The sequence below is a fragment of the Empidonax traillii genome, unplaced genomic scaffold (assembly GCF_003031625.1).
Source record: "Empidonax traillii isolate 1590-97213 ecotype Southwest subspecies unplaced genomic scaffold, ASM303162v1 scaffold651:size361119, whole genome shotgun sequence".
In the NCBI taxonomy this organism is placed as follows: Eukaryota; Metazoa; Chordata; class Aves; order Passeriformes; family Tyrannidae; genus Empidonax; species Empidonax traillii.
Genome location: NW_020955844.1, coordinates 73,530 through 96,581, shown reverse-complemented (window position 1 = coordinate 96,581; position 23,052 = coordinate 73,530). Strand labels below are relative to the sequence as shown.

Below are 23,052 nucleotides of genomic sequence, written 5' to 3'. Positions count from 1 at the left end.
TGAGTAGCACAGGGCAGTGAGAACTGTTCTGTTACTAAACAACTCCAGAACGCAGGGCATACTCGGGGGATAAATAACCACAGGGGTGTGTTTATTTGGTATAATATCCAATATATTTCAAGCTGGATGCCAAAACACTCTTTCATTTGGAACAATCATAGGGCCCACCTGAGACCTGTCCATGAGAATGACCTTGCGGAGGGGAAACATGTTACCTGACAGTTGGCCTTATAAAAACATCCAAAATGTATCTGGTTTTTTAACACAGGGGAAAACCTTTGCTTTCGCATTACACTTGAGAAAAGAGAGGAGGGGAAGGGAAGGGAAGGGAATGGAAGGGAAGGAAAAAGGAAAGGAAAAAGGGAAGGGGACGGGCAGGGAAGGGGAGGGGAGGGGAAGGGCAGGGGAAGGGAAGGGAAAGGAAAAGGAAAAAGGAAGATGCTCAACAACAACTACAGGGAAATTGTCTCCCTCAGTATTGTTACCTTACTTGCTAAAATAAGGAAACAAAGATTCAACAATGCAAAAAAAGCTGGTCAAAAACATCTGTAAACTGGTAGGGAAAGAAAAGGGGCCTTTTAAGTGGAACTGTCAATGTCTGGCTGCCAAAATGTTTCATGGCATTCTCTCTGTGGGCTGGTTGACTGTCCTTTGGTGGTGTTGATGTTTTTTTTCACCTCAGAGGAAAAAACCATGATGCTACAGAAACTCCTAATTCTGGAAACCCCAGCACTGGGGATGTAGGCAGAGCATGAAGACCCACCCCATGGGCTGGAACAGAGGAAGCAAGTGGTCAAACTAAATATATTAAAAAACACCTTGGCAATGTTTCTGGAGTCAAATAATACCATTTGTAGCAAAAGGATGATTTCCTGTAGGAAATGAGAGGGAAATCCACTGAAGAACAATGGTGATAGTTTGTGAGTTTTTAATTTCCTGCTATTTAAACAGACCACTTGGCAGTACCCTTTCACTATTTTAACATGAATTTCTCATTTATCCTTATGAACCCTTCAAATTCTAGGCTGAGGTCCAGCCTGTGAGAGACAGAGCAGAGACAACTGAAGAGTCAAGGGATGTGGTCCTGAACTTCCCAAGAGCTCAAAAGGGTGTTGAATCAGATTTCTGATATGGAGATCTAGGCTCAGAAGCAGCAAGGAGATGGAAGGTAGTCACCTGATTCCAGCTGTAGTTCTTCCGCTGGAGAATACAAACCACTGCCAAGACGATAGCAAGGACCAAGGCCAGAATGCTGGGTATTCCTGCAGCTACTCCAACCACCCAGGGTTCATACTAACTTACAAAGAAAGACAGTCCAGTCACATGCATGCAGTGTGGTCCTCTAACACAAAGTTAGTAGCTGAGTGAGTGGCTACCATAGAACAGCAAGAAAAGCCAGTATGAGGAATAAACCTCAAGCCCTGGATCAAAACAGTAGCTTCCAGCCCAGCTGCACTGTGAACTGGGATGGACAGGGGAAGCAGAAGTTTGATTGCAGAGAGAAAAAATTCCATGTAATCAATTGCATTAAACAATGAAATATACTCTTACCCCAGAAGAGCAATCTGGCTGGACAGTTGCATTTCCAGATGTCTGCGCAGAAGTCTAGAAATAGATGGTTATAGAACATATACAAAAGAGTGTTTCATACAAAGCAAGCAAGGGGAGAGTGAGCAGCTGCAAGACTCCAACAACAGCATGTGGTCAGTAACACATGGAGCACTCCGCTGCGCTCCAAGGTACTTGCCAGTCATAAGCAAGAACCCAAATTCTCCTCCTTCCAACAGAGTCTCTGACTGAAGGGAAGGAATATATGTTTTTCGTCAAAAAGGGGCTTGAGGCTGAAAAAAAGCATATACAACACTTACACAAGAGATAATCACAAATATATCCCAGAGAAAGTTGGACTCAGAAGGAAAAACAGCACAAAGGGGAGTGGGAAGACCCAGAAAAGATGTGTTTTTGCAACAGTCTGCTCTCTGTCCTTCCCGTGACGCTGGAAGTGGCCTTGCCTGGATGTGTGTGCAGGGCTGCAGCAAACCTCATGTGCCCTAACACAAAACCTTCTGGCATTTTCTAGCCATTGCAAAATGTCACACTCAGCTCCAAATTATGAGGCAGCTCCTGCAAAGAGGAAGTCCACCACACAGGCAGTTATGACAGCAGGTGCCTCTCTCTTCTCCCCTCTCCCAGACTGACCCACCATCTCAAGCTGACATTGCTACAGCTGAGAGCTGCAGGACCCAGCATGCCCCCCAGACAGCCCTGGGGAGAGGGCTCTGGGAACAGGCCAAAGCTCGAGAGTTGAACATGTCTCCTCAAAGACCACAGGCCAGATGGGTCTTCTCTGGACCCCCAGAGATAACAGATGGTCTGTTTAACAAAGAACAGCCATGATCAATACCCACATCTACAGCCATGTTTCAGCAACTCAGCAGTCAGAAAGTTGCCCTTCCCCATTCTGAGGGAGGCTGTGGCTGGACTGATTGCACACAATGACTATGATTCAGCAGAAAAAAGCAACCGACTGATTCCTGGCTGGATAACAAAGCAGTGAAATGCCACTGAACCCTGACTGGAAAGATGCAAAACCAGAAAGGGTCTGTGCATCAGAACAGAGACTACATTTCACAGTGTAAAAAGCAGGAAGGTAGGATTAGAAATATCAATTCTTTGCAGGCCCTCAACTTTTGGTGGGGAGAGAAGAACCTTGTGTCTTTTATCAAAGAATTGGCTATGACATGTATTGAGTGTCAGGACATGTGAAGGATCCCCTGGTAACTGCTGTGACAGCTTGTGCCCTGCTCCCCTCACCACTCCCTCTCTGACTGAGAAAACAGAAATGAAACCTGAAACAACACACACATTCCCTTTGGTGAAAGGAGCAGGAAAGAAGTTCCATTCCACAGGCTTAGCAAAATAACTTCTAGCTGGATTTGAAAATTTTTAAATAAACAGGAAAACAATTCAGGAATCTGGTTACTTTAAGACTCTCACCTTTCTTTATTGCTGCAAAATACCATCAGCATCATTAGGATAGTCTGTCAGAAGATCCACATCAACACTCACTCATAAAAGCAGAAATTCCTCTTCTAAACTTCCACCCCCCAGCTCCTACAGATAACATGATGGTGTGCAGCCAGCTGATCTTCACCCTAAGTATTTACTGATTGATGTTGGATTGTAAAACCATGAGAAAGACTTTGATGTCTCCTATAGAGAAATAAACCAAAACCAAACCAAACCCAACCAAAACCCCCAAACAAAACAAAACAACAAACCAAAGCAAACAACAAAAACAAACCAAACTTTAAAAAAAAAAAAAAGTAGAAGAAGAAAAAAAAAGAGGGAGAGAGAAAATCCGAACTTAATATTAGCAATTTGGTGATGCTTCTGGCCAAGTGTGGAATGGGGAGGGGTGCTTCTGAAGTGACTGGAAATGATAACATGAGAATATAGTAATTTGAGCAGAACAGGGCAGGCATGCTAGTTACTCCAGAGAAAACAAAAACTCTGTCATGCTGTTGAAGATATGAGAAAACATGAACTGGTTTGCCTGAATTGTTTATACCATGTAAGGCCTCTGAGTAGTCCTGGCCTTACTGTTTAATTATGCCGGCATTTACACCAACAGCTCTCAAATAAGAAAGAGTAAGTCTGTGTAACTCCACTACAGTTTGGGAGCTGGAGTACAACAGTAGCTTGTAAATCAGCAAAGACTTGCACCTGCAACCTTTGAGTCCCGAACTAATCCCATGTGCCTGCTTCTGTAGATTCAAGGACAGATGAAAACAACAGAAACACATTAACTCCTCACTGACCAGATTGTTCCCACACAGAGGAAGGGAAGTATTCAGAAGAGTCTCTGTTAGATGTGCTGTCTGTCAGTTAGATGGGATATAAACACTCTGCCATCTGGTAGGAATATAGAAAGACGCTTGGAGAGAGTTGAAAGGTGCTCTTAGCCTCTTCTGCTGGTGGAGCATTACTGCTGGAAGCAATACTGGGCACATTATATGGGGAGCTCTATGGGCAGCTGGGGCTGCCTGCAGGGACTAGTGCTAGTGACAGTGTTGGGAATAGTACTGAGAAGAAGCTTAGCTTCAGACATGGGTTACCGGGACAAGCAGTTGCTCTCCTGTAATCCAGAGGCAATTAATATTCACTTCTGTATGAAACAGCTCTTTTAAGACACTTAGGTGTGAACACCAGTCAGTCTCAGAAATGTGTAAGAATTAAATTAACAGAAGAGAAAGAATAAAGCTGCTGAGGTCTCCCTTCCAGCTGAAACTGATGCTCTGCAAGGTGTCAGGAAAAGGGCAAAAGAGCTTTGCTTTGCATCAACAAAAAGGCAGCAGAGAGGGAGCTCGCAGAAAGCTGCCCTTTTTCTGCATGCAGAAGTTCTGCTGCTGTGCACTGAGGAGGGAGAGCCTGGTTCTTCAAAGCAGGAAGTCAGTGCAGTGAAAGCTTGTCAATAGCAGGTTGTGGAGAAGGAAGGCTCAAGATGCGATTCATGAGAGATTTGGATCAGTCCAAGTCCTGTAGTCCAGGAGTGGGGCGCTGAGGACCATAATCCACAACAAAGTCAAAAAATCCAGAATTTATCCTCTCATTACAGATACCAGCTGGAGGTTTGTTTAGAAATGCAGCCTTTATATGCAAGCAATGAATACTGTACTGGAAGTTTAACTTTGAACAGCTTAGCTGTGAGACTGCAGATGTTGTGAAATGCCTTTTGGCATGCAGACACAGCTAGCAATCAGCCACTGAGTGAAAAGGATCTCTTTCAAACTCCTTAGAGGTGCAGGCACTGCTGCATCCAGGCTGCCAGCTGGGAATGAAATATAGCAGGCATTTGTCACCCAAATTTCATACTGTGCCTTCCTTGGACTTACTCACTAAAACACAGCTTTGTGAATAGCTGACTTGTTAATTTGAGCTCGGATTTTCATACCTGCCCCTTCTTTGAAACTGTAAATATCTTTCTTTCTTCTTGGCTAAAGACAGTGCACTTAATGAACTTCATTATTATTTCTAGGGCTGTGCACGCAGGTTAAGTGAAAGTTTGAATAGAAGGAGCCACATCAATAATATATTTACATATGATCACCTTTCACAGGTTAAGTTCTTTGCGAAACTGCATTTGTGTATGCAATGGAACAGGTCTCTTACTCACAATAACCTGATTGGTAGCTCTTGATTTGAGAAGAAATATTTTTCCTAGCTTATTCTGTCACAGTACCAGACCAGGGTTAAATACGTAGTTGGGACACAAGAATACAGACTATATAACTCCTTACTTAAAGAAAAAATCTCCAACAGGTGACTTACAGGGCAGTGGGTATTTGTGGCCTTTTCTGACTTTAATTACAAAATGCAGGATTTGGGATATTCTAAGACTTCATATTTGCAAACTGAAGTGTCTAACCTGCTAGCAAGCAAATAGAGAAAGCCTTAGCAAAACACTCAGAAATAGGCTGTTTCTTTTAATTGTCCCATGGTTTAAAGCCAATGTCTCAAGTCACTTCAAAAATGGATCAGTATACAAGTTTGTGTGCTAGCTTCATCAGGAGAGACAAGGATATCCTTTACATGAAGATTACTATTGACCTCCAATTTAGTTACTTCAAAAAAGAAAGCAGATGATGCTTCTAATCCTTCTGATTAAAACTCCTGACCATTGCTCTGAAATTTCTAAATGTAAAGTGAATGTAATTAAATATTGTGATTTCTTTCTATGCCTGCACTGCTCCTGCTTTTGCTCACAGATTGCCCTGACTACTCCAGAGTAACTTTTAAGGGGCTCTGAGTACCAGTTACTCTGATATGAGTCAGGTAGGTTTCCCTACAGCATTGACTGCCTGCCAAGAGCACATCTTGGGTGAGAGAAAGCCTTTTACTGCAGCAGAGAGAAAAACCAAACATTACAACCCTTCCCTCTCCCTTCTTGCCATCCAGTAACTCAAAGCCTCCTGCAAACCTGGAAACAGAAGGAGAGACCACAAGGAGACAGGCCTCTTACCCAGCCAAATCCACATCACTGGACCCTGCATCTCAGTGCAGAGCGCCTGTCACAGAAGGGAGGGGAGTTGGATGAATGCCATTAACACACATACGACAATCAGGTGCTCTGGATTTACTTCTCAGTTTTAGCACAGATGCTTCCACCTCTCAGCATCAGCTCTCCAACATAGCTTTCCCCTAGCTTTCCTTGTGCTTGCTCAAACTGTGGTTGCTGATGGGCAAGGACCACTCCCTCTTTGGTGCCTATACAGCTCCATGGGTAAAAACTCACCAGTTCTTGGATGGAGCTGGCACAGACCATTCACTGGGTAGGGCTGAGGAAGAGAGACAAAGGGAGATCCCAAGGGGACCAGTATGGGGAAGTGAGAGAAGATCAACAGAGGTTAGAGACATCAAAGCCATTAATATATTATTTCTGTTTGTATGCCATTAACAAGTAACTGTGCTGTACTCCCATAAGTCTTCTGTTGATCAGTGACTTCTCATGGAATTAGTTCATTATTACATTTCAGGGGAGAATGTTGCTTTAGCCTCAGACTCAGCTAGCTGCTGGGAGGAGGGAGATTTCACACTCAGCCACTCTCACCTGGCCATTTTTAAACAGATACCAGTTCTTTTCAGCTCCCAGGACAAGAAATCTCCTCAAGGGTCCATTTCATGGTCCAGGGCACCAGTCTCCTCTTTGCTCCAACTGCCCTAAGACCAGGCAATACCTCCAGGACAGAAAAGCTGAGGCAGATGCTAAAATCCAAGCAGATATCTGAACATATCTGTTGCATCATAAGGAAATGCACAGCTAAAGATCAGCTTGACTGATCTTGCCAGAGCAGAGAATGGGAGGATTAAACACTCCAGGGAGCTTTTCAACCAATAGATAAGCGGTCCAGGGGCCTCCCCTCTCCTCCTCTCTGACTTCCTTTCACTACTTCTATCCAAACAAAGCCAACCAGCTCCTACTCACCATTTCGCTCTTCTCTCTGAGAAATCCTTGCAAGCAGTAACGGCAGACTGCCCAGTGCTAGGGTTAGTGTTCGTTTTAGGATGAGTTTCTCTTCCTTCTAATACATGAACTGCGGACCTGCAAAGAGGAAGAGATGATGGCATTTCTCTTGGGCTGACTCAGACAACCTGGCTGGGTCCCAGCACACCTGACAGAGCCAGATCCCTGCCAGGGGCAGGGTCTAGCATGCACCTGGGAAGCTGGGCTTCAGGGCACTGGAGACTCCACCTCTTCTCTGCCAGTTGCAGGGGAAATAAGACAGCTCCTGGCTCCAAGAGCATGCTTAGGGTGAGCCACAGATCAGACTGAGGGGAATCTTGCTTTTGCTTTCTAAGGCTAGCACCTCATCTGCCAGAGTACCTGCTGGAAATGCCAGGACAAAGCGAAGGATTTCTTCTGGCTTGATGCTGAGACCAACAAGCCTGTCTGGTCTGAGGCGTTGTTCTTTGTCTGAAGTGAGTTGTGCCACTGGGTAACTGCATTTTTAAAGGATGAAGAATCTTCTTGCAGACAATGGATATTCCCTTCATCAACTCACACACGGTGACTGGATGGTCTTTGGGCACTTTCTGGAAAATTAAGTCCTGTTTCTATAAGTAGAGAAAAAAAGGACCAGCCCAGTCACAGAGCACTGGTGGCAGACAGTGTGGAAAGAGATATTAAGGGAATATGACAGCTGAACAGTAAAGAAACTACAAAACTGCAAAAGATCTTTACACACACAATAGATAGATCATGCACACAGTAAGAACCCATCTTGCTGCCACCACAAATGTCTGTGTTTCTCTAACAGCTGTGACTCCAGTCCATATCCCACCTTCTATTTTACCTCCCATTTCCCACCAGTTTCACTTGGGCTGCATCATTTCTATTGTTTCAACATTGCTTTGGACTGTAACTGTCCATGTGACTGAAGACTCATGGGTGTAGTTTTGGAAGCCGTGTCTACCTGCTGTCTTCACTGTCAGCCTCTAGGTTCATTCCAGGGTCATACTGTGCCATGGTACTCTGATGCAGGAGGCTACAAGGGGATGCTTATTCCTTACATCACCTCTGTTGCTGTTTTGCCTTTGGGAAGAGCTGGAAGGAAATTCAGTCACCATGACGGTTTGGGTAGCTTTGACACACCACAGGAAATGTTTCGGGTGGTGGACACAGATGAAGTAGGTATGTGTTGGGGAAAGAACACAGACAATGGTTCTTAGCAAACAAGGTAGACGTCAAGAATTAGACAGAAAGAGGAGGAAAGGCATTTTAGCTTCTGCCTATCAGCATTTGGCTGCCACAGTGCGTGGACCACTTTGCAGTAAGGAACATCTACCTTATGCTCATCCTGCTGTCCTTTTCACAGGAGTTTCATGTCTCATGTCTTTGGGACATGCTGATGCAGGCCATAGCCTATAGCAAATGAGCCTCATCCTTTGAGGTATATTTAAGGACTAATTCCCAGATCCCTAATGTTTATCACTGCAGATCTGCATCTCAGCCCACTAAAGTGTGAGTGCAGAACATGAAACGATGTAGCCCTTTGGCTGACCAGCTTGTTTCTCTGCCCCACTTACTAATGCTGTCTTGATTGCAAAAGCAAGACAAGCCTAAAGGCTCACAGGAAAGTGCTTCCTGCAGAGAGTATATCTCACCCGGTATTAGCAGAAGACACAAACAACAGTTGGCAGAACAAGGAATATAATAAGAAATTTCCTCCCCTTGAAGAAGTGGAAAATGCATGCATACAACAGAATGTGCAACTGAATCCCCAGTCTTTAATAAATGCAGAGACTTGCTTACTCACTCTGGGCACAAGTACATTTATGATTGCCCCACACCCTCCTCTCCTCCCCTCTAAAAAATTGTTTTAGTTAGTGAAATGTAAAAACCACACAAATACCAGAATACATACACACACATCAGATGGTCTGACTATTTTTTTTTTTTCTTAAGAAAATTTCACACTTTTAGAATTATTGACTGCTAGGTCCAGTCAGTACAGCAGAAATATTCTACATAGATCATTGGTTGAAATGCACAGTACAACAGTTGTGAGCACACTGTCACAAGAGACACCTGGATGAATGCTAATGAGTGAGTACATCTGTCAAACCACATTGCAAGTATTTGAAACACACCAGTCTGGGGTAGATGGGAAATTACCAGAACAAGGAACAGAGATGTTAAAGTACATGTCTACAGCTGCTAGTCACTTTTCCCTAGTCGTTGCTTCCACTAGAGGGTCAGGAAACTTGAACTGCTGCTTGCCACCTGAAACTTTGCTTCTGTTACACAGGAATTGATGTCACATGTTATTTCCAGACCTGAGTCACTGTAATTTTGCTTGAACTGGAGCAAGAAAAAGAAGGACAAACATACACCTCGTCTAGCAGTGCTCACTCCCCCAGACCTGCATGGTCAAACAGCTTGAGATCAGAGGTCTTGCCTGTAAGAAGGCCTCAAAATTTGAAAAAAGAAACAAAGCAGAGCTAAAAAACCCCCAAAACATAAAACAAAAAAACCAACAAAACAGAGATAACATGATTTTATACAGCCTGCAATAAAGCTATAGTCAATGGTACAGTATTGTTCACTTTACATTTATTAAGGCTTTGACTACTGGTCTTCTACATGCACATTTTATATACATATAATCGTCCATGTGTGTGTGTGTGTGTGTGTGTGCGCGCGTGTGTATAAATTACTTTACTTTTCTTGTTCTAAGCAAGAAAATATTTTCATGCATTTGCTTCTCCTAGTATTCACAATACTTGGACCATATCCTATTCAAGGATTTCTGGAGAGGGCTATGTCTATTTATTATCCATCTGAAAATGCTCTCATCTCCAGGAATGTCGTTTGTGCCTGACAGTGGCGCTGGCCCCATACTTCTCCACAGTCATACACCAGAGAGGAGGTGTCAGCCCAGAGCCTGACAGCACATTGGTTATGTAAACATAATAATCCTTGGATTATAAATACTTTATTAAAGCTAGCACACCTCAGCTTTTAGCTCATAATTGCCCATGAGTGCCTTAATGAAACATTCAGAATAAAGTCTTTTTTTAAACTCCCATATCAACAGTTCAATTACAGTGCTTCCCCCAAAAGCGCAGTTTTCCCTACTTTTTCCCAAAGAAATGTCAAGCTACCTGTTAATTCTTCAAGCCTGTGGTTTGGTAGCTTTCATGAGCAAACGAGCCTTATAGCCCAAAGTGCTCTAAGTCACCATCTCACTTGCCCCTTTCCCATGAAATTAAGAGACTGGGCCATGCACCAGTGACAAATGGGGAAGAAGCAGAAACCAGAAGAGCTCTTCTGTTCCTAGTCCCCTGCCTGCAGGTTGCACATGTTTGACAGGTTCCCACAGCTCACCTGAGCTGACCCATAGCATGGCCTGCGTCCCTCTCCCTCAGGGACACCCAGACTCCCTCTGCCCCAGCATTCCCTTCAGTGAGATGCTCCAGCCAGCTGATGTTGCAGAGCACTCCTATGTTGTGGTGGGCAGCCCTGGGGAGAGCAGCTCAGCTGTGAAAAGGAAGGGCTCACAGGGAAATGGTAGTGAGCAAAGGAAGCAGTGAAAAGAAGGCTGAGAAAGCAGGCATGGGTGGAATGAGGAGGAGAGATTCCTTATTTAAGATATGGCCTGGACTGCTGCCACAGTCCTCTGAGCTGCCTTGCTTGGTGGTGTAACTGGAGCATGCTGTCAGCATTCCTGTTGCTAAGCTTTGCCACCATCACAGAATCATGCTTTGCATCCCACCACATTTCCATATCAGCCACCATCCTTCCCTTGGGCACTGCATCAGAGAACCTCCATTCAATGTACATCATGACAATTACTGCTAATCAGACACTAGGCCTTTCTCATTTACTGGGATCCAAGAAGCTAGAAGCCCTAAAAAGACTGTCCCTGTCCCCTGCCTTGCTCTCCACTCAACAATAAGCAAGACGATAAATAGAAGGGACAGTAGGAGTGATGGATGTCCAGCCATCTGGTTGTTCTCTTATTGCACAGAGTACTTTGGGCTGGTAGGGGAGAGTGAGTGGCTCAAAAAGTCCTTTGAAAAAATCCTACTGGGCATCTGTCCACATCACCTGCACCAGAAAATATGTTCAGACAGCTCATGTGGATGCTTGGGAAATATCACCTAGAAACAAGATATGCAAGAGATGAAAGCTTTTCTCAATTCAAGTTCAGGCTTCACTCAGCCTCATGGCAAGTTGTGCAAAATACAACGTTTATGCCCTGGCAGGTATGATTAGAAGACAATTTTTTGGTCCTGGGTATGTTAACAAGAAAGGATCATGCTAATAATTGCAGAGGCAAACCTTTGAGACTGCATTTAGTTTTAGTTACAGAAAATACTGTACACTGCTTTTGGCCAGGTGCACAGAAGCTTTGAAAAAAAAAGGACAAAGATCACAGTTAAATGTCTCAATCTTCATATGGGCAATGTCTGCGAGGAGCAGTCAAACTACTTTCTCATGTGCAATGCATCCTGAAATTTGGTACTTATGTATCGGGCATGAAAGCCTTTCTTGTTGATGGTGTCATCTGTATGGAATCGAATCATGATGGAATCCCCTGCAGAGTAGATTTCTTCCAGTGGCTGTAGAAAAGGAAAGAAGACAGTACATAGTGGTCAAGTCTACAGATTAAATAACTGTCTGCACTATGATGGTAGAGTTTAAGCTCACAGTGAAGACAGATTGGCCAATAAACGTGTAGACTGAGTGCTCAGTACCTCCTGCCCTGATCTGCCTTCCTAAACATATTTTCCTTGCTCTTTATGTTTGAAGACTGATGCCAGCCTAATCTACAATCTCAGTTCTTCCAGTTATTTTTTTCACAGGACTTCCTGGATTTTCTTGTTCCAGTCTTCAGGTTTACTCTAATTTGCCATTATCTTTTCAGGAAATGACACAATACAAACTGGACCCTGTTGGGCAGCTGAGGCTCTCCCAGGGTTCATTAGCGGCACAACGACTTAGGTACTTATCTTAGGTGACAGCCCTGGTTATCTCCCACACTGCTGTGAGCTGCTACAACATCCTTGTGCTTCTCTGCAGGACCAACACTTTCCCAGCCATTCTTCATTTGTCAGGGTGCAGGTAGGTACATTACCACTCTGCTGCCCTGAACTTTTTCACACTGAGCTGCTGTGCCTTTGTTTATTTTCCAGACCATTTTCCCAGTTTGTGAGGACTTCTTCCACATCTACTCCCTGATTATCTCTCTTTTAATTCAGTAAGAACCTTCTCCATTTAATTGCTGAAGTCAAACACAGACCCTCTGATTTTTTTTTTTCCACTCATGCTAGAGTCACTCCTGTTAATGGGGTTGCAGGTAGCAGTTTAGGAGACAGCACGTCATTCTAGAGTCAACAAGCAGCTCTGTAAGTCCCTCCACCATTCGCCCTTGCCATAGCATGGCCACAACATAACCTGGCTTCAGGCAGGAAGTGACTGAGAATGAAACTGTCCTTTGGAAGCTGTTTCCCACATCTACACATCACTTTTGAGGCAGGGCTGGAGCACAGTAGTGCAGCAGTCTCATGCTCCTGCACATGGCCCTGGGCTAAAAAGGGACTGTCCGTCATCACCATTTTCCAGCCACCTCTGTGCATCAGATAAAACGGCTGTGATCTCCAGCCAAAGAGGAAGAAGCAAAACCCAGTCACAAAGCATTCTCATTACCAGTTTGTGACAGCTGCCCCTCTCCAAAAATGATAGGACAGTATTCTTCCTTGCCACCCCCAGTGATCCCTAAGAAATCACCACCATCATGGCTTACCCCTGAGCCACAGAAGCGTCCCAGACGGGGTGCAGTGCTGTCGTAACCATCATAAATCTCCATGTAGTCGTACCCACAGTCCGCCTCCTCCTCAATCTCGAATATCTGGAATATTAGCTCCACCCCATAACCATCTTCTGCTACAATCACCCATTCACAGTTGGCTTGACCTGGGTAGTTGTTGTCCCCAAACTGAGCATGGGAATATAGCTCCTTAGTTTGTACTTCAGCCTTTAAGAGCCCACCACACTCTGAAGGAAGAAAAGGGCACAAAAAAATCTCTCAAAGGCCTTACCTCACAACAAAGACTCATCCCACTTTTGGGCCGGTCATGAGCAGAGAAGACCTCCAGCTTGAAGTACAATAGGGAAGGTAATTAAACACTGCACCAAACTACCATAAAACAGTGAATTCTCCAGTCACCCATGAATCCATAGACCCACAGAGCAAAGAGGAGCTTGGTTCTTTTGGTACAGAACACGCATGGAAAGAGGTGACCAGTTTAAACTGGCAGGATGGGGTTCTTGACACATTATACTCTGGGAAAATGTATTGTTTTAGAAAGCAATTGCTTTGTTCTTTGCACTTGTCCTGTAGCTGAAATTCTGACCCCAAGTATTTTGTCAGCAGGAAGTTGAAGCACGTAAAAAAAAAACCTGGGGACCAAAACAATCCTTTTCTGCCCAGACAATACACAAAAGTAGCCCTGTGTTTGTGCAGAAGGTGTACTTCAACAAAGAGTTTTCCTGCGGCCAATGAGGAAGATGCCTGTTCACCAGTCTCTCATGCTCTGCCACTCAGAGCACATTTCACCTGTTTACAGTGGCAGGGATTTCAAAGAAGTGAATGTTGGTACAACACACCCACCTCTGGGCTGCCACAGATAAGAGGATCAAGCTGTGTCTGTCCACAGCACAGCTCTGCTTCTACCATAATCAATTTAATGTGGGCCTGTTTTGTGTGTGGGCCAGTATGTAAGCTAAACTGCACCACCTCCTTTTCCGATAGTTGATGTGGAACAGAAGGGATTGTTGCTCAATCAAACACCTCCAATTTAAACAAAAGAGCGTGAGTAGGAATGTCCAAGAGACTTTTGAGTTGTTACGGAAGCTGGTATTTATGAGATTGTGCCAGCAATGGTCTGAGAACTGAATATACAACCAGTTAAAGTTCAGACTACGCTTATTTGGGAGAAAAGTGTGTCTGGTTTTGCCTAGTAAAAAAATGTAGTGAGACTTGATGATATCTTATGGCACTGGGGTATTGGCAGGCAACCAGCTTACCTGTGCCATGCTTTGCCTGGAAACCTCTCCTTTGCACAGAAGCATCAGAGTAAAACCTGAGGAACATCTTGTTGGTAGAAGCCACAACAGGGGCTGGTTTCTTGCTGCCACAGAAGCGGCCAAGGATAGGTGACTTGCTGTTGGGTCCATCATACATTTCTAGGTGGTCATAGGCACATTCTTGGTGCTGTTCAATCTCAAACTCATTGAAGGTCTACAGCAAGAATTTGGAGAATTAAGTGAGACATCTGTAAATCTGAGTATGTGATTTAGCAGAGGATGAAATGCCAAGTGAAAAACAGATCAAACAGTGCATCTGTCCCACTCCTCCCACAGAGCAGTGTGCTTTTAGACAAGAATGTTCTCAGGGTGGCAGGGCTCAGAATTCCATATCAAAGTGCCATGCTGCCTTAGCTTTTCTGCCTCACATAGGTGCATGACAACAGTTATCAACTGCAAGCCTTATAAGCATTTATTTTTTCCACTGGGAACCCTGCCCAGCACACCAAATGGGCTGTTCTTCAATATTACTTCAATATTGCTTCCATTGAGCAAAGTGGAAGTAATGCATGGGCCATCTGCACAGATTTGGGCATGTCCTGTCATTTCCATAAGGCCATGTTGTAAAATGGCCCTGATGTTCCTCCCTCATCAGGGCTGGGGACCAGCTCAGCCACCACCTTATTTAGATACTGCCCAACAAAGTGGTTCACAAGGAGAGGTGGGGGGGAGGGCATGTTATTGCCTGTAAACAGAGGGCAATACTCTGCAGTTGTCATCTGCTGGAGTCTCCTCTAAGCTGCCTCTCCCCTCTTGGTGTCTCTCTTGAGACCTTCTGCTCTTTTGCAAGCCAGGGCAGCCTCCCACAACACTCTCCTCCAAGAGGCCCAAACAGGACCTGTGGGCATCAACCTGCCACTCACACAGTGGTAGCAGGAAGTCACTTGAGCTCCTACAAACCCGGCCTGCTTCTCCCATCACAATCCTGCTCTCTGGTTACTCACCACTTTCACTCGGTGGCCAGGTGTTGCAGAGATGTCCCAGGTGCACTCTTTCCGGCTGGGATACTTGTCAGGCCAGTTGGGACTGCTCATCATTCCCTCCGCACCACTCAGCTTGTGCTCACAACCAGCTTGAGAGAGTGAGAGCACACTGAGGCAAGTCTCACATGGGAACCCTCTAATGTCCTACATGCTCCTCTCTGCCATCTGAGACCCCTCAGCAGGGCAGAGACAGGGAAGGCTTCAGTCATCAAACAAGATCTTTTAGAATTACTGCATAGTTCTGGTGGGTTTGTCCTACTCTTTTTTGAACTAACCTGGCAGCTAGGGAAACAGACCATCTCATTAACCTCATTTACATCCTCACTCCCTAATTATTCTCCTGCTCCTCCATCTCATCTGCCCTGCTCCCAGGGCAATGGTATCAACCCCTCCACCATGTTGACTCTGGTGCTATCTCAGCCTTGCATTGTTGTGCCAACTTGGGAAGCTGAATCATGGAGAGATCAGACAAGGACCAGAGACTACACACAGGAAGGCTATGGCAGCACACAGCAGGGTTAGTGGTGCAGGAAGAAAGGTAATTTTGGCACTAGCAAATGGTTAGATCAGCCCATTGTTTTTCTTCTGACTCAAACACAATAATTAAATGAAGCAGCAGTGACCAGTCTCATGGTGATGTCCCACAAATCCTCCTTTTGCTAGCCCAATTTCTTATTCCCCCCCTGTCTCCCCCAGGGTGATGTAGAGGGCAAGACTGGGGAATGGGTCAGTCCCCTATCCCTCTTTCTTGGACAGTTTTTCAGTTGGGGCTTTTTGGTGCCCCAGCCTGGTACACTGTACAAACTTCCTTCCACCACGGGGCAGAAAGGACCCTGAATCAAGCCATGTTTGAAGTACCTTGGTTTCCTGAGGGCAGGAAGTGGGGCCCTTACCTTCTTTACAGTCATGGCCATTTTCATGCAGCATGAAGCCATTTCTACACTGGCATATATAGCTCCCAAAGGTGTTGATACATTCGTGCTGGCAACCACCATTGTCTTTGGAGCATTCATCCTTGTCTGGGCAGGATCAAAACAACAAACACTGAGTTGACAGTGAGACAGACTACCACAGTCACCAACTGGGAGCCCCATACCCAGGCTGACAGATAGCAGTGCAAACCTTCAACCTCTACTGCTGGATTAGTGCAGTCAGCTTTTTAGCCCAGATATTATTTTCAGTTGTCTATAATTTAATAAAATATATCACAAATGTGTTTTATTTTATAATGTAAGTTTAATAGTTAAAGACCCCTGCCTAAAAGAAACCTATAGCCACGTCTGGTACTTTTAAAATAGAGTCCAGGAAAAGTATCACATAAATTCACTAGCCTAGGCAAAAATCTACTGGACAGCCTTAATACTTTCAAGTTCCTTTGTGCTCTGATGAGCCTTCATTTTTAAATAGCTCTGTCTGAAAGCATAAACAGCCAGATAGGAAGAAGATCTAAGGTATGACCTGCTCTCTGAAGCTGAAATATGCCCCAGTGGATGTTCAGGACTCTACATTCTTCAGTCTCACTGTTCTGAGCATAGGACCTGCTCACAGTTTCCAGTTGAACTTAACTTATGAGCAGTTTATCTCCATTTTTTCTTGGGACAATGCCCTCCCTAGATCTCATTAATCTCATCTGTCTTCTGACTCTCAAACATACTACTAGATGAAACATACCCACTTCATCTTTCCTCCTGTTAGATTTAATAAGTCAAACCCCTAGCCCTGATTCTACTCTGCACCTGTCTTAATTCAAGGCCATTTTGCCTGATCATCCTCTGCAAAATTCATTAATACTCTTTGATCTCTGCTGAAAAGACAGCATGAAATTGAAATTCTACTTCCAAATGACAAACAACCTCTAGAACTGTCTCCCAGCAAGGTCCATCACTGACACAAAGTTTTCAGAAGAGAGGATGAAGAACTTCAACTAGCACACACTGCTTTGATGGGAATAATTGCTGTACAGAACACTACTGGAAATTTTCTAAATCTTCTAGTTTCAGAGGAAAAAGCTTTCCTTTAGCGACTCTAGGGACAGAGATAACTTCTAGGACTGGGTTCCCTATTGTTTTCTGCTGTGGAAAGACCAGAGGCATCGATGCAATCCATGGATCTTGCTGACACCACACTGTGAAACTGGACCATACAATGCACTGAGAAACCAAAATGAAGGTGACACAGCACAGAGCAACCATGATTTTAAATGTAACCATGTCAGGCTCTGCCTGATCTAACAGGAGGTTGAAGAAAATTCATTGAAACCAAGAGGTTTGGTCAGAAGAGACAGCTAAGCAAGTGAAAGGATACAGCCACGTACCAGAGAAATAGTGAACTTTAAAGCCTTTCTTGGAGACTGTGTTGTCTGATTTGAACTCCAATCTCATATTGTTGCCATAGGATGTGATTACTTCAGGCTTCTCTGAGCCACAGAATCTGCCATGTAGCTTGGAGTCAGAAGCCAGTTCACTACGAACCTCAACATAGTCATATTTACAGACCTGACAAGAGAGAAGATCTCTCAGTTCTGTGGACTTGGAACGGAGAATTTCAGAAGGGGACAGAGGCTTCACTGAGAAGGAACAGAAACAGTCTTGTACTCAAACACACTCCTAACTTCCCCAAAATCTCCTCTGTCAGTTTTCTCATCCCTTCCCTTGTTGCCCTGGATTGTGTTTATCAGAACAGCCATGGTTCCATTTAATTTAGCTATAATAATTTCGCTTGTGTTGAATGAACTTCCTTAATTCAGTAGGCTGCTGAAGTGCCACTGCTCCCATTTACAGTGGGGAAAATAAGACCTGAATGCTTTGTTCAAACTCCACCCTGCCCTTGGCAGGACAGAGAACAGACTCTTTTATTGGTTATTTAATTTATCCTTGAAGAACTCTATTTCATTGTTCATTTTCAATTATTTTCTTGCAAAGGCAGAACTGGGGAATGGTACACCTATTAGGGATGGAAAACACCTAAAATTATGCAAAACTGGTAGAGAAAAGCAGCCCATTGTGCTGGTTGTGGCTGGGGTAGATTTATTTTTCTTCACAGTGGCTAGTATGGGGTTGCATTTTGGATTTTTGCTGAAAACAGGGTTGATAATATAAAGATGTTTTTGTTATTTCTGAGCAGCACTTCCAAGTCAAGGCCTTTTCTGCTTCTCATACTGTTCCACCAGCAAGGAGGCTGGGGGTGTGCAAGGAGCTGGGAGGGGATGCAGTCAGGACAGCTGATCCTGACTGACCAAAGGGATATTCCAGATCATACAACATCATGCTCAGTATATAAAGTGGGAGGAAGAAGGAGGGAGGGGGAACATTCAGAACAGCAGTGTTTGTCTTTCCAAATAACCATTACGTGTGATAGAGCCTTGTTTTGCTGGGAATGGCTGAACACCTGCCTGCCCATTGGAAGTAGTGAATTAATTCCTTGGTTTTCTTTGCTTGCTTGTGTGGCTTTTGCTTTATCTATTAAATTGTTTATCTCAAGCCAATAGCTTTTCTCACTTTTACCCTTCAATTGTTCCCCCATTCCACTGGGGGGAAGTGAGTGAGCGGTTGTGTGGTGTTTAGTTGCCAGATGGGGTTAAACCATTCCACGTATTTATAACAGAACAGCTTTAATCCTTCCACTCTATAGAGAAAGCAGATTCAGACTTCAAGAAGAACAATCACTGTTACTGGTGTCATTATATCAAGGGCAGGAAAACAACCAGAAGCTCTACCAGTAAGACAGAGCCTCCTCTTCCTTGTACCCCGAGGATTTATCTAGTTCTGAGTTAGCCAATAGTCCCACCTCTGAGATGCAGGGACTGGTTACGTACATCATTGCCTTCCAGATCAAACACTTCGAACTGCAGAGAGATCCGGTACTGGGCTGGAGCTACCACCTGCCAGACGCAGTTTTTGTTAGTAGGATATTCCTTGGGCCATCCAGGGCTAGTAATGGTCCCATTGAGCTTGGTGATGAAGCCCCCACAGGCAGCTGGAGAGGCAATAAATGAACACAAGGTTTACTTGGTTCTGTTCAGACACACAGATTGGGCCACAGTGTTAACTAGGAGATGAATCAGATCTGAGTTGGCTCAAATCCCAGCCTCCAGAACAGGTTTAAAATGCTGGCAACTGTGAAGAAGACAGAAACCTCACCTGCTGTAAATCACCAGTGAAACACAGAGTTAGGCTATATCCCTGAGAGGCACCACATAAGAGTGATCTCCTTTTTAATCTCTCTTCTTGGGCTTACTGGGAATCAGTTGACTCGTCATGCACAACACAGTTCTGAAGGCCAGCTTGGTAAATTCACCTACACTCAGTGCTATAAACCTTACTATTTCAAGTTTATCAGTTACAGAACAATTACAAGATGATGGAATCCTAGGGAAGATACCCCTGTCAAGTCTTCAGGGGCTTATTAAATGTGGACTGCTTCTTCTCTAGGGAAAATAAATGACAGGGGTCAAAGGCTTGGCTTTATTATCCCATTTAAAAAAAAATTTAGGACATCTCAGCTTCATCCTCTTGTGGGAGGGTAGGGCTTTACCTCAAAGGAGTCAACTTCAATTTGCTCTTTTGCTGCAAAATTCTGTTTGCAATGAAGCAATGTTTTTTTCTATTTTTTCTTGCTGTTTCTTGAGAGTAATGAGATATGGCCACATCTTCAAAACCTACAGGGACAAAAGCTTTCTGTGTGTTGTTCTCAGCACCATTTTGCATTAAGAGAACTAACCCAAGGGAGCAGCTTCAATATAAATAGTGTAGCAAGCGTGTCTGGAGAAACAAAAGCAATTTACTCTGTGGTATATTGCTATGTTTTCAAAGACTATCCTTTCTGTATTGCCCACAAATGAAGTTTAAAGCAGGAGGTTAAGAGTGAAGTTCAAAAAACACTTGCCAAGTTATAGTGGTTTGCCCTAGTTATACTGGCTTGACCACATTATATTGGTTTGCTCAAAATTGCAAGAAATTATTAAAAAAAAATAAGGTAAAGCTTCCAATAGCCTTTTGCACACACCTAACTCTGCCCTCAGCAAGTCAACAGCACTCTTCCCCAAACAGTTTGTCAAAAGCAGAAGTCAGGGCAACCTGGATGACTTTGAGAGCACCACTCACAGGGTGTGGAGCTCCCTTCATGTCTCAGCTGACAGGCAGAGCAATGAGACAAGAACAATGGGTGGATTTTCAGCACATCAACAGCTGTATTTTTGGTAGGAGCAAACACTTGTTGCATGAGATTAACAGGATAAATAGAAAGCTGACACAAACAGTTTCTATTGAAGGTGTGGGACTTTTTCCTCCGTAACAGAGCAAGGGAATTTACTCCTCAGTATAGAGAATGTCTGTTTTGCATGCAGACAAAACATTAATATTTTATTATATGAAGTAAATATTTTTCAGAAAAAAAAATCAGCTTTAGATTTATTTATATACTTTTGGGCTACTCAGTGGTTAGGTTGTAATGCCTACCTTCCTTATGCTGTACTGTGGGAGATCTGGTCTGAACAGCAATCTCTGGCCATGAAGGACAACTGGTTTTAGAGATGTTTAGCAGTAGAGAAGCAGAGTATTCTCAGGTTTTTAACCAAAATTTGTTTTTAAATGGAAGATGTTGACACAAAGAAATTTTTTAGGTGGGGGAAAATAAACTGAAACAAAGAAGATGTAGGAGCAAGGAAAATAATCTCCAAAGGCTCTTACATTTAATTATTAGCAGCAGTACTCATCCTATAGACAGATGCCCCAATCTGTAGTTTACTTACCTTCACAGCTCTTTTTATCAGCTGTCAACTCATAGCCAGGCTCGCAGGTGCATTTGTAACTGCCTAGTGTGTTCTCACAGTGCTGCTCACAACCACCATTGTCCGGCAGAGAACATTCATCCATCTCTGGCAGGAGAAAACCAGAACAGGTCATGATTTCTTGACCACCCAAACCTGATATTCCTCATGCAACCTTTCTAGACAGAAGGAACAGAGCAATAGCTGCTCATCTGACCCCATGGGAGTGGGCACTGCAGCAAAACTCACAAGTGCTAAAGCACTCCTAAACATGAAAACATAAGGGACTACAATCACTGTTAATACCCACTAGTGCTTTTTCTAGACAAGAGGAGGGAAACAGAGGCTCCTGTAAAGACTTGACTGCCTTTTGTTCTCATTTGCCTATTTTTTTGTTCTCTTTGTTTTAAGTTCCTTATGCTCTTGAGAGACAGAACCAGCCCATTATGGTGCCCACAGTAATGGAGCTGAGGGAGGTTATACCCCACTGAACAGGGTGCAGCTGAGGAGCTGGGAGGACACACAAGTAGTTCTGCCTTTTCACAGACATATAAAGTCTTGCTATCCTGGGCTTTGAAGTCAGGCTCTTCAACCACTTCTCAACAACTTGAACTGACATTTTAATATACAGATAGTCCAATGTACTGGCTTTTCACCCTGACCCCTGATTCCACATGCATCCCTGAATAGATGGTTTTATTAACATGGGGTGGGTTGGCCTCAGCTAGCAACCAAACTCCCACCCAGCTGCTGGTTCACTCCCCACCCCCTCCCACTCCAGTGAAACAAGGGAGAAAACAGAATGAAAAGAAGCAAGAAAGCTCCTGGGTTGAGAAAGGCAAATTACCTACCGATTACTGCTGTGGGCTGAACAGACTCAACTTTGGGGAATGTAATTTCATTTATTGACAATTAATATAAATGTTTGCGTACTGGTTTTGGTATTGGTATACAGATTGCAACCTTCAGATCCCACCTTGAAATTCCACAGGTAGCCTGCAGGCATGTCTACCCAGCTTTTGCACACTGACATCAACTCTGCCCACAATGCTAGCTGGCTAGAAGTTGTGCAGCTATGTCTACTGTGATGCTTGGTCCAAGCATATACACTCTGATCCTCAGCTGAAGTTACTGCCATGGACTTAGAAACAACCTACCCATCCAACACCTACACCGTTTCTGGTTCAAATACGTGAAATCTGAGCAGACACTGGAAGATCTAGTCTGCCAGCAAAAACTACACAGAAAATACCTATCTGCAATTGTACGACTGTGCCTATGTTTACACATTTTTACATTAAAAAAAAAAAAGAAATAAATTTATTTCTCGCTATCTGTATCACAAAGAAAGCACTCTGGGTTCAGGTGTGTAACTTTCTTCCCCTACAAACTTGCAGGAGAACCTCAGATTCTCCATGTAGTGCTAATCCCTGAAAGACATTCTGCCACAGTCAGCCTGCACTGTTCACTCCTGAAAGAAGCCAAAATGTCTTTAGGAAGAAGTACCCTCTATGTCTTTATGGAACCTGAAAAATTTAAACAAGGAAGTCTAGACACTGAGAGAGTTGTTCAGGGACTGAATTAAACATCACAGTATTTGCAATCACCCTTTGTCACAGTCCATTAGGATCTCTCAAATGTACAGGACAATGTACTCTGTGAATTAAACTTTATTTAACTATTTCTTTTTTTCTGCACATAATGCATGGCTTAAGAATTAAGGGTTATAGATTATGAAATCTTATGACTTGAATGGTGAAGAAGTGAATTCATGTGATAGACTAATCTGAGCAAAGGGGATTGAGCCCTGACAGATTTGTTTGCTATATTTCTTAATGAGCTCATGAACTAAATTTTAATTCACAGAGTACATTCTCCTGCACATTTGAGAAATCTAAATGGACCATGACACCCTTAACACAAGACAGAAGTTAAAGTAGAAATAAATACAGGACTTTTGCAATCCAAATATTGGCATTGCAGCTATTATTTCTGTACAACTGTCACTGAACCTAAGAGAAACATGACTGTCTACCTTGCAGCAGTTCTGCAGGTATTTTCCCAAGCAGTTAGGTATTTCGTTCTTGCCTCTATCAAGTCACCAGGATGCTTGTAAAGGACTATCTCTTAAAAAACAACAAGAAAAAAAA

The 23,052-nt window shown here is 43.8% G+C and overlaps 1 protein-coding gene across 2 annotated transcripts in view; it reads right to left on the bottom strand.

The window, feature by feature from the left end:
* Window positions 1–10,080: 10,080 nt before the first annotated feature.
* TLL2 (tolloid like 2) overlaps window positions 10,081–23,052 on the bottom strand; it is a 35,434-nt gene continuing 22,462 nt past the window's right edge. For both annotated transcript variants that reach the window (XM_027899239.1, XM_027899241.1), the window contains exons 12-19: window positions 20,885–21,010; window positions 18,950–19,110; window positions 17,450–17,630; window positions 16,029–16,154; window positions 15,097–15,224; window positions 14,093–14,306; window positions 12,810–13,060; window positions 10,081–11,625 (exon numbers count right to left, since the gene is read on the bottom strand). In XM_027899239.1, coding sequence (XP_027755040.1) covers window positions 11,491–11,625; window positions 12,810–13,060; window positions 14,093–14,306; window positions 15,097–15,224; window positions 16,029–16,154; window positions 17,450–17,630; window positions 18,950–19,110; window positions 20,885–21,010 — 1,322 coding nt within the window. In that variant the 3' untranslated portion in view covers window positions 10,081–11,490. The remainder of the gene's footprint in view (window positions 11,626–12,809; window positions 13,061–14,092; window positions 14,307–15,096; window positions 15,225–16,028; window positions 16,155–17,449; window positions 17,631–18,949; window positions 19,111–20,884; window positions 21,011–23,052) is intronic.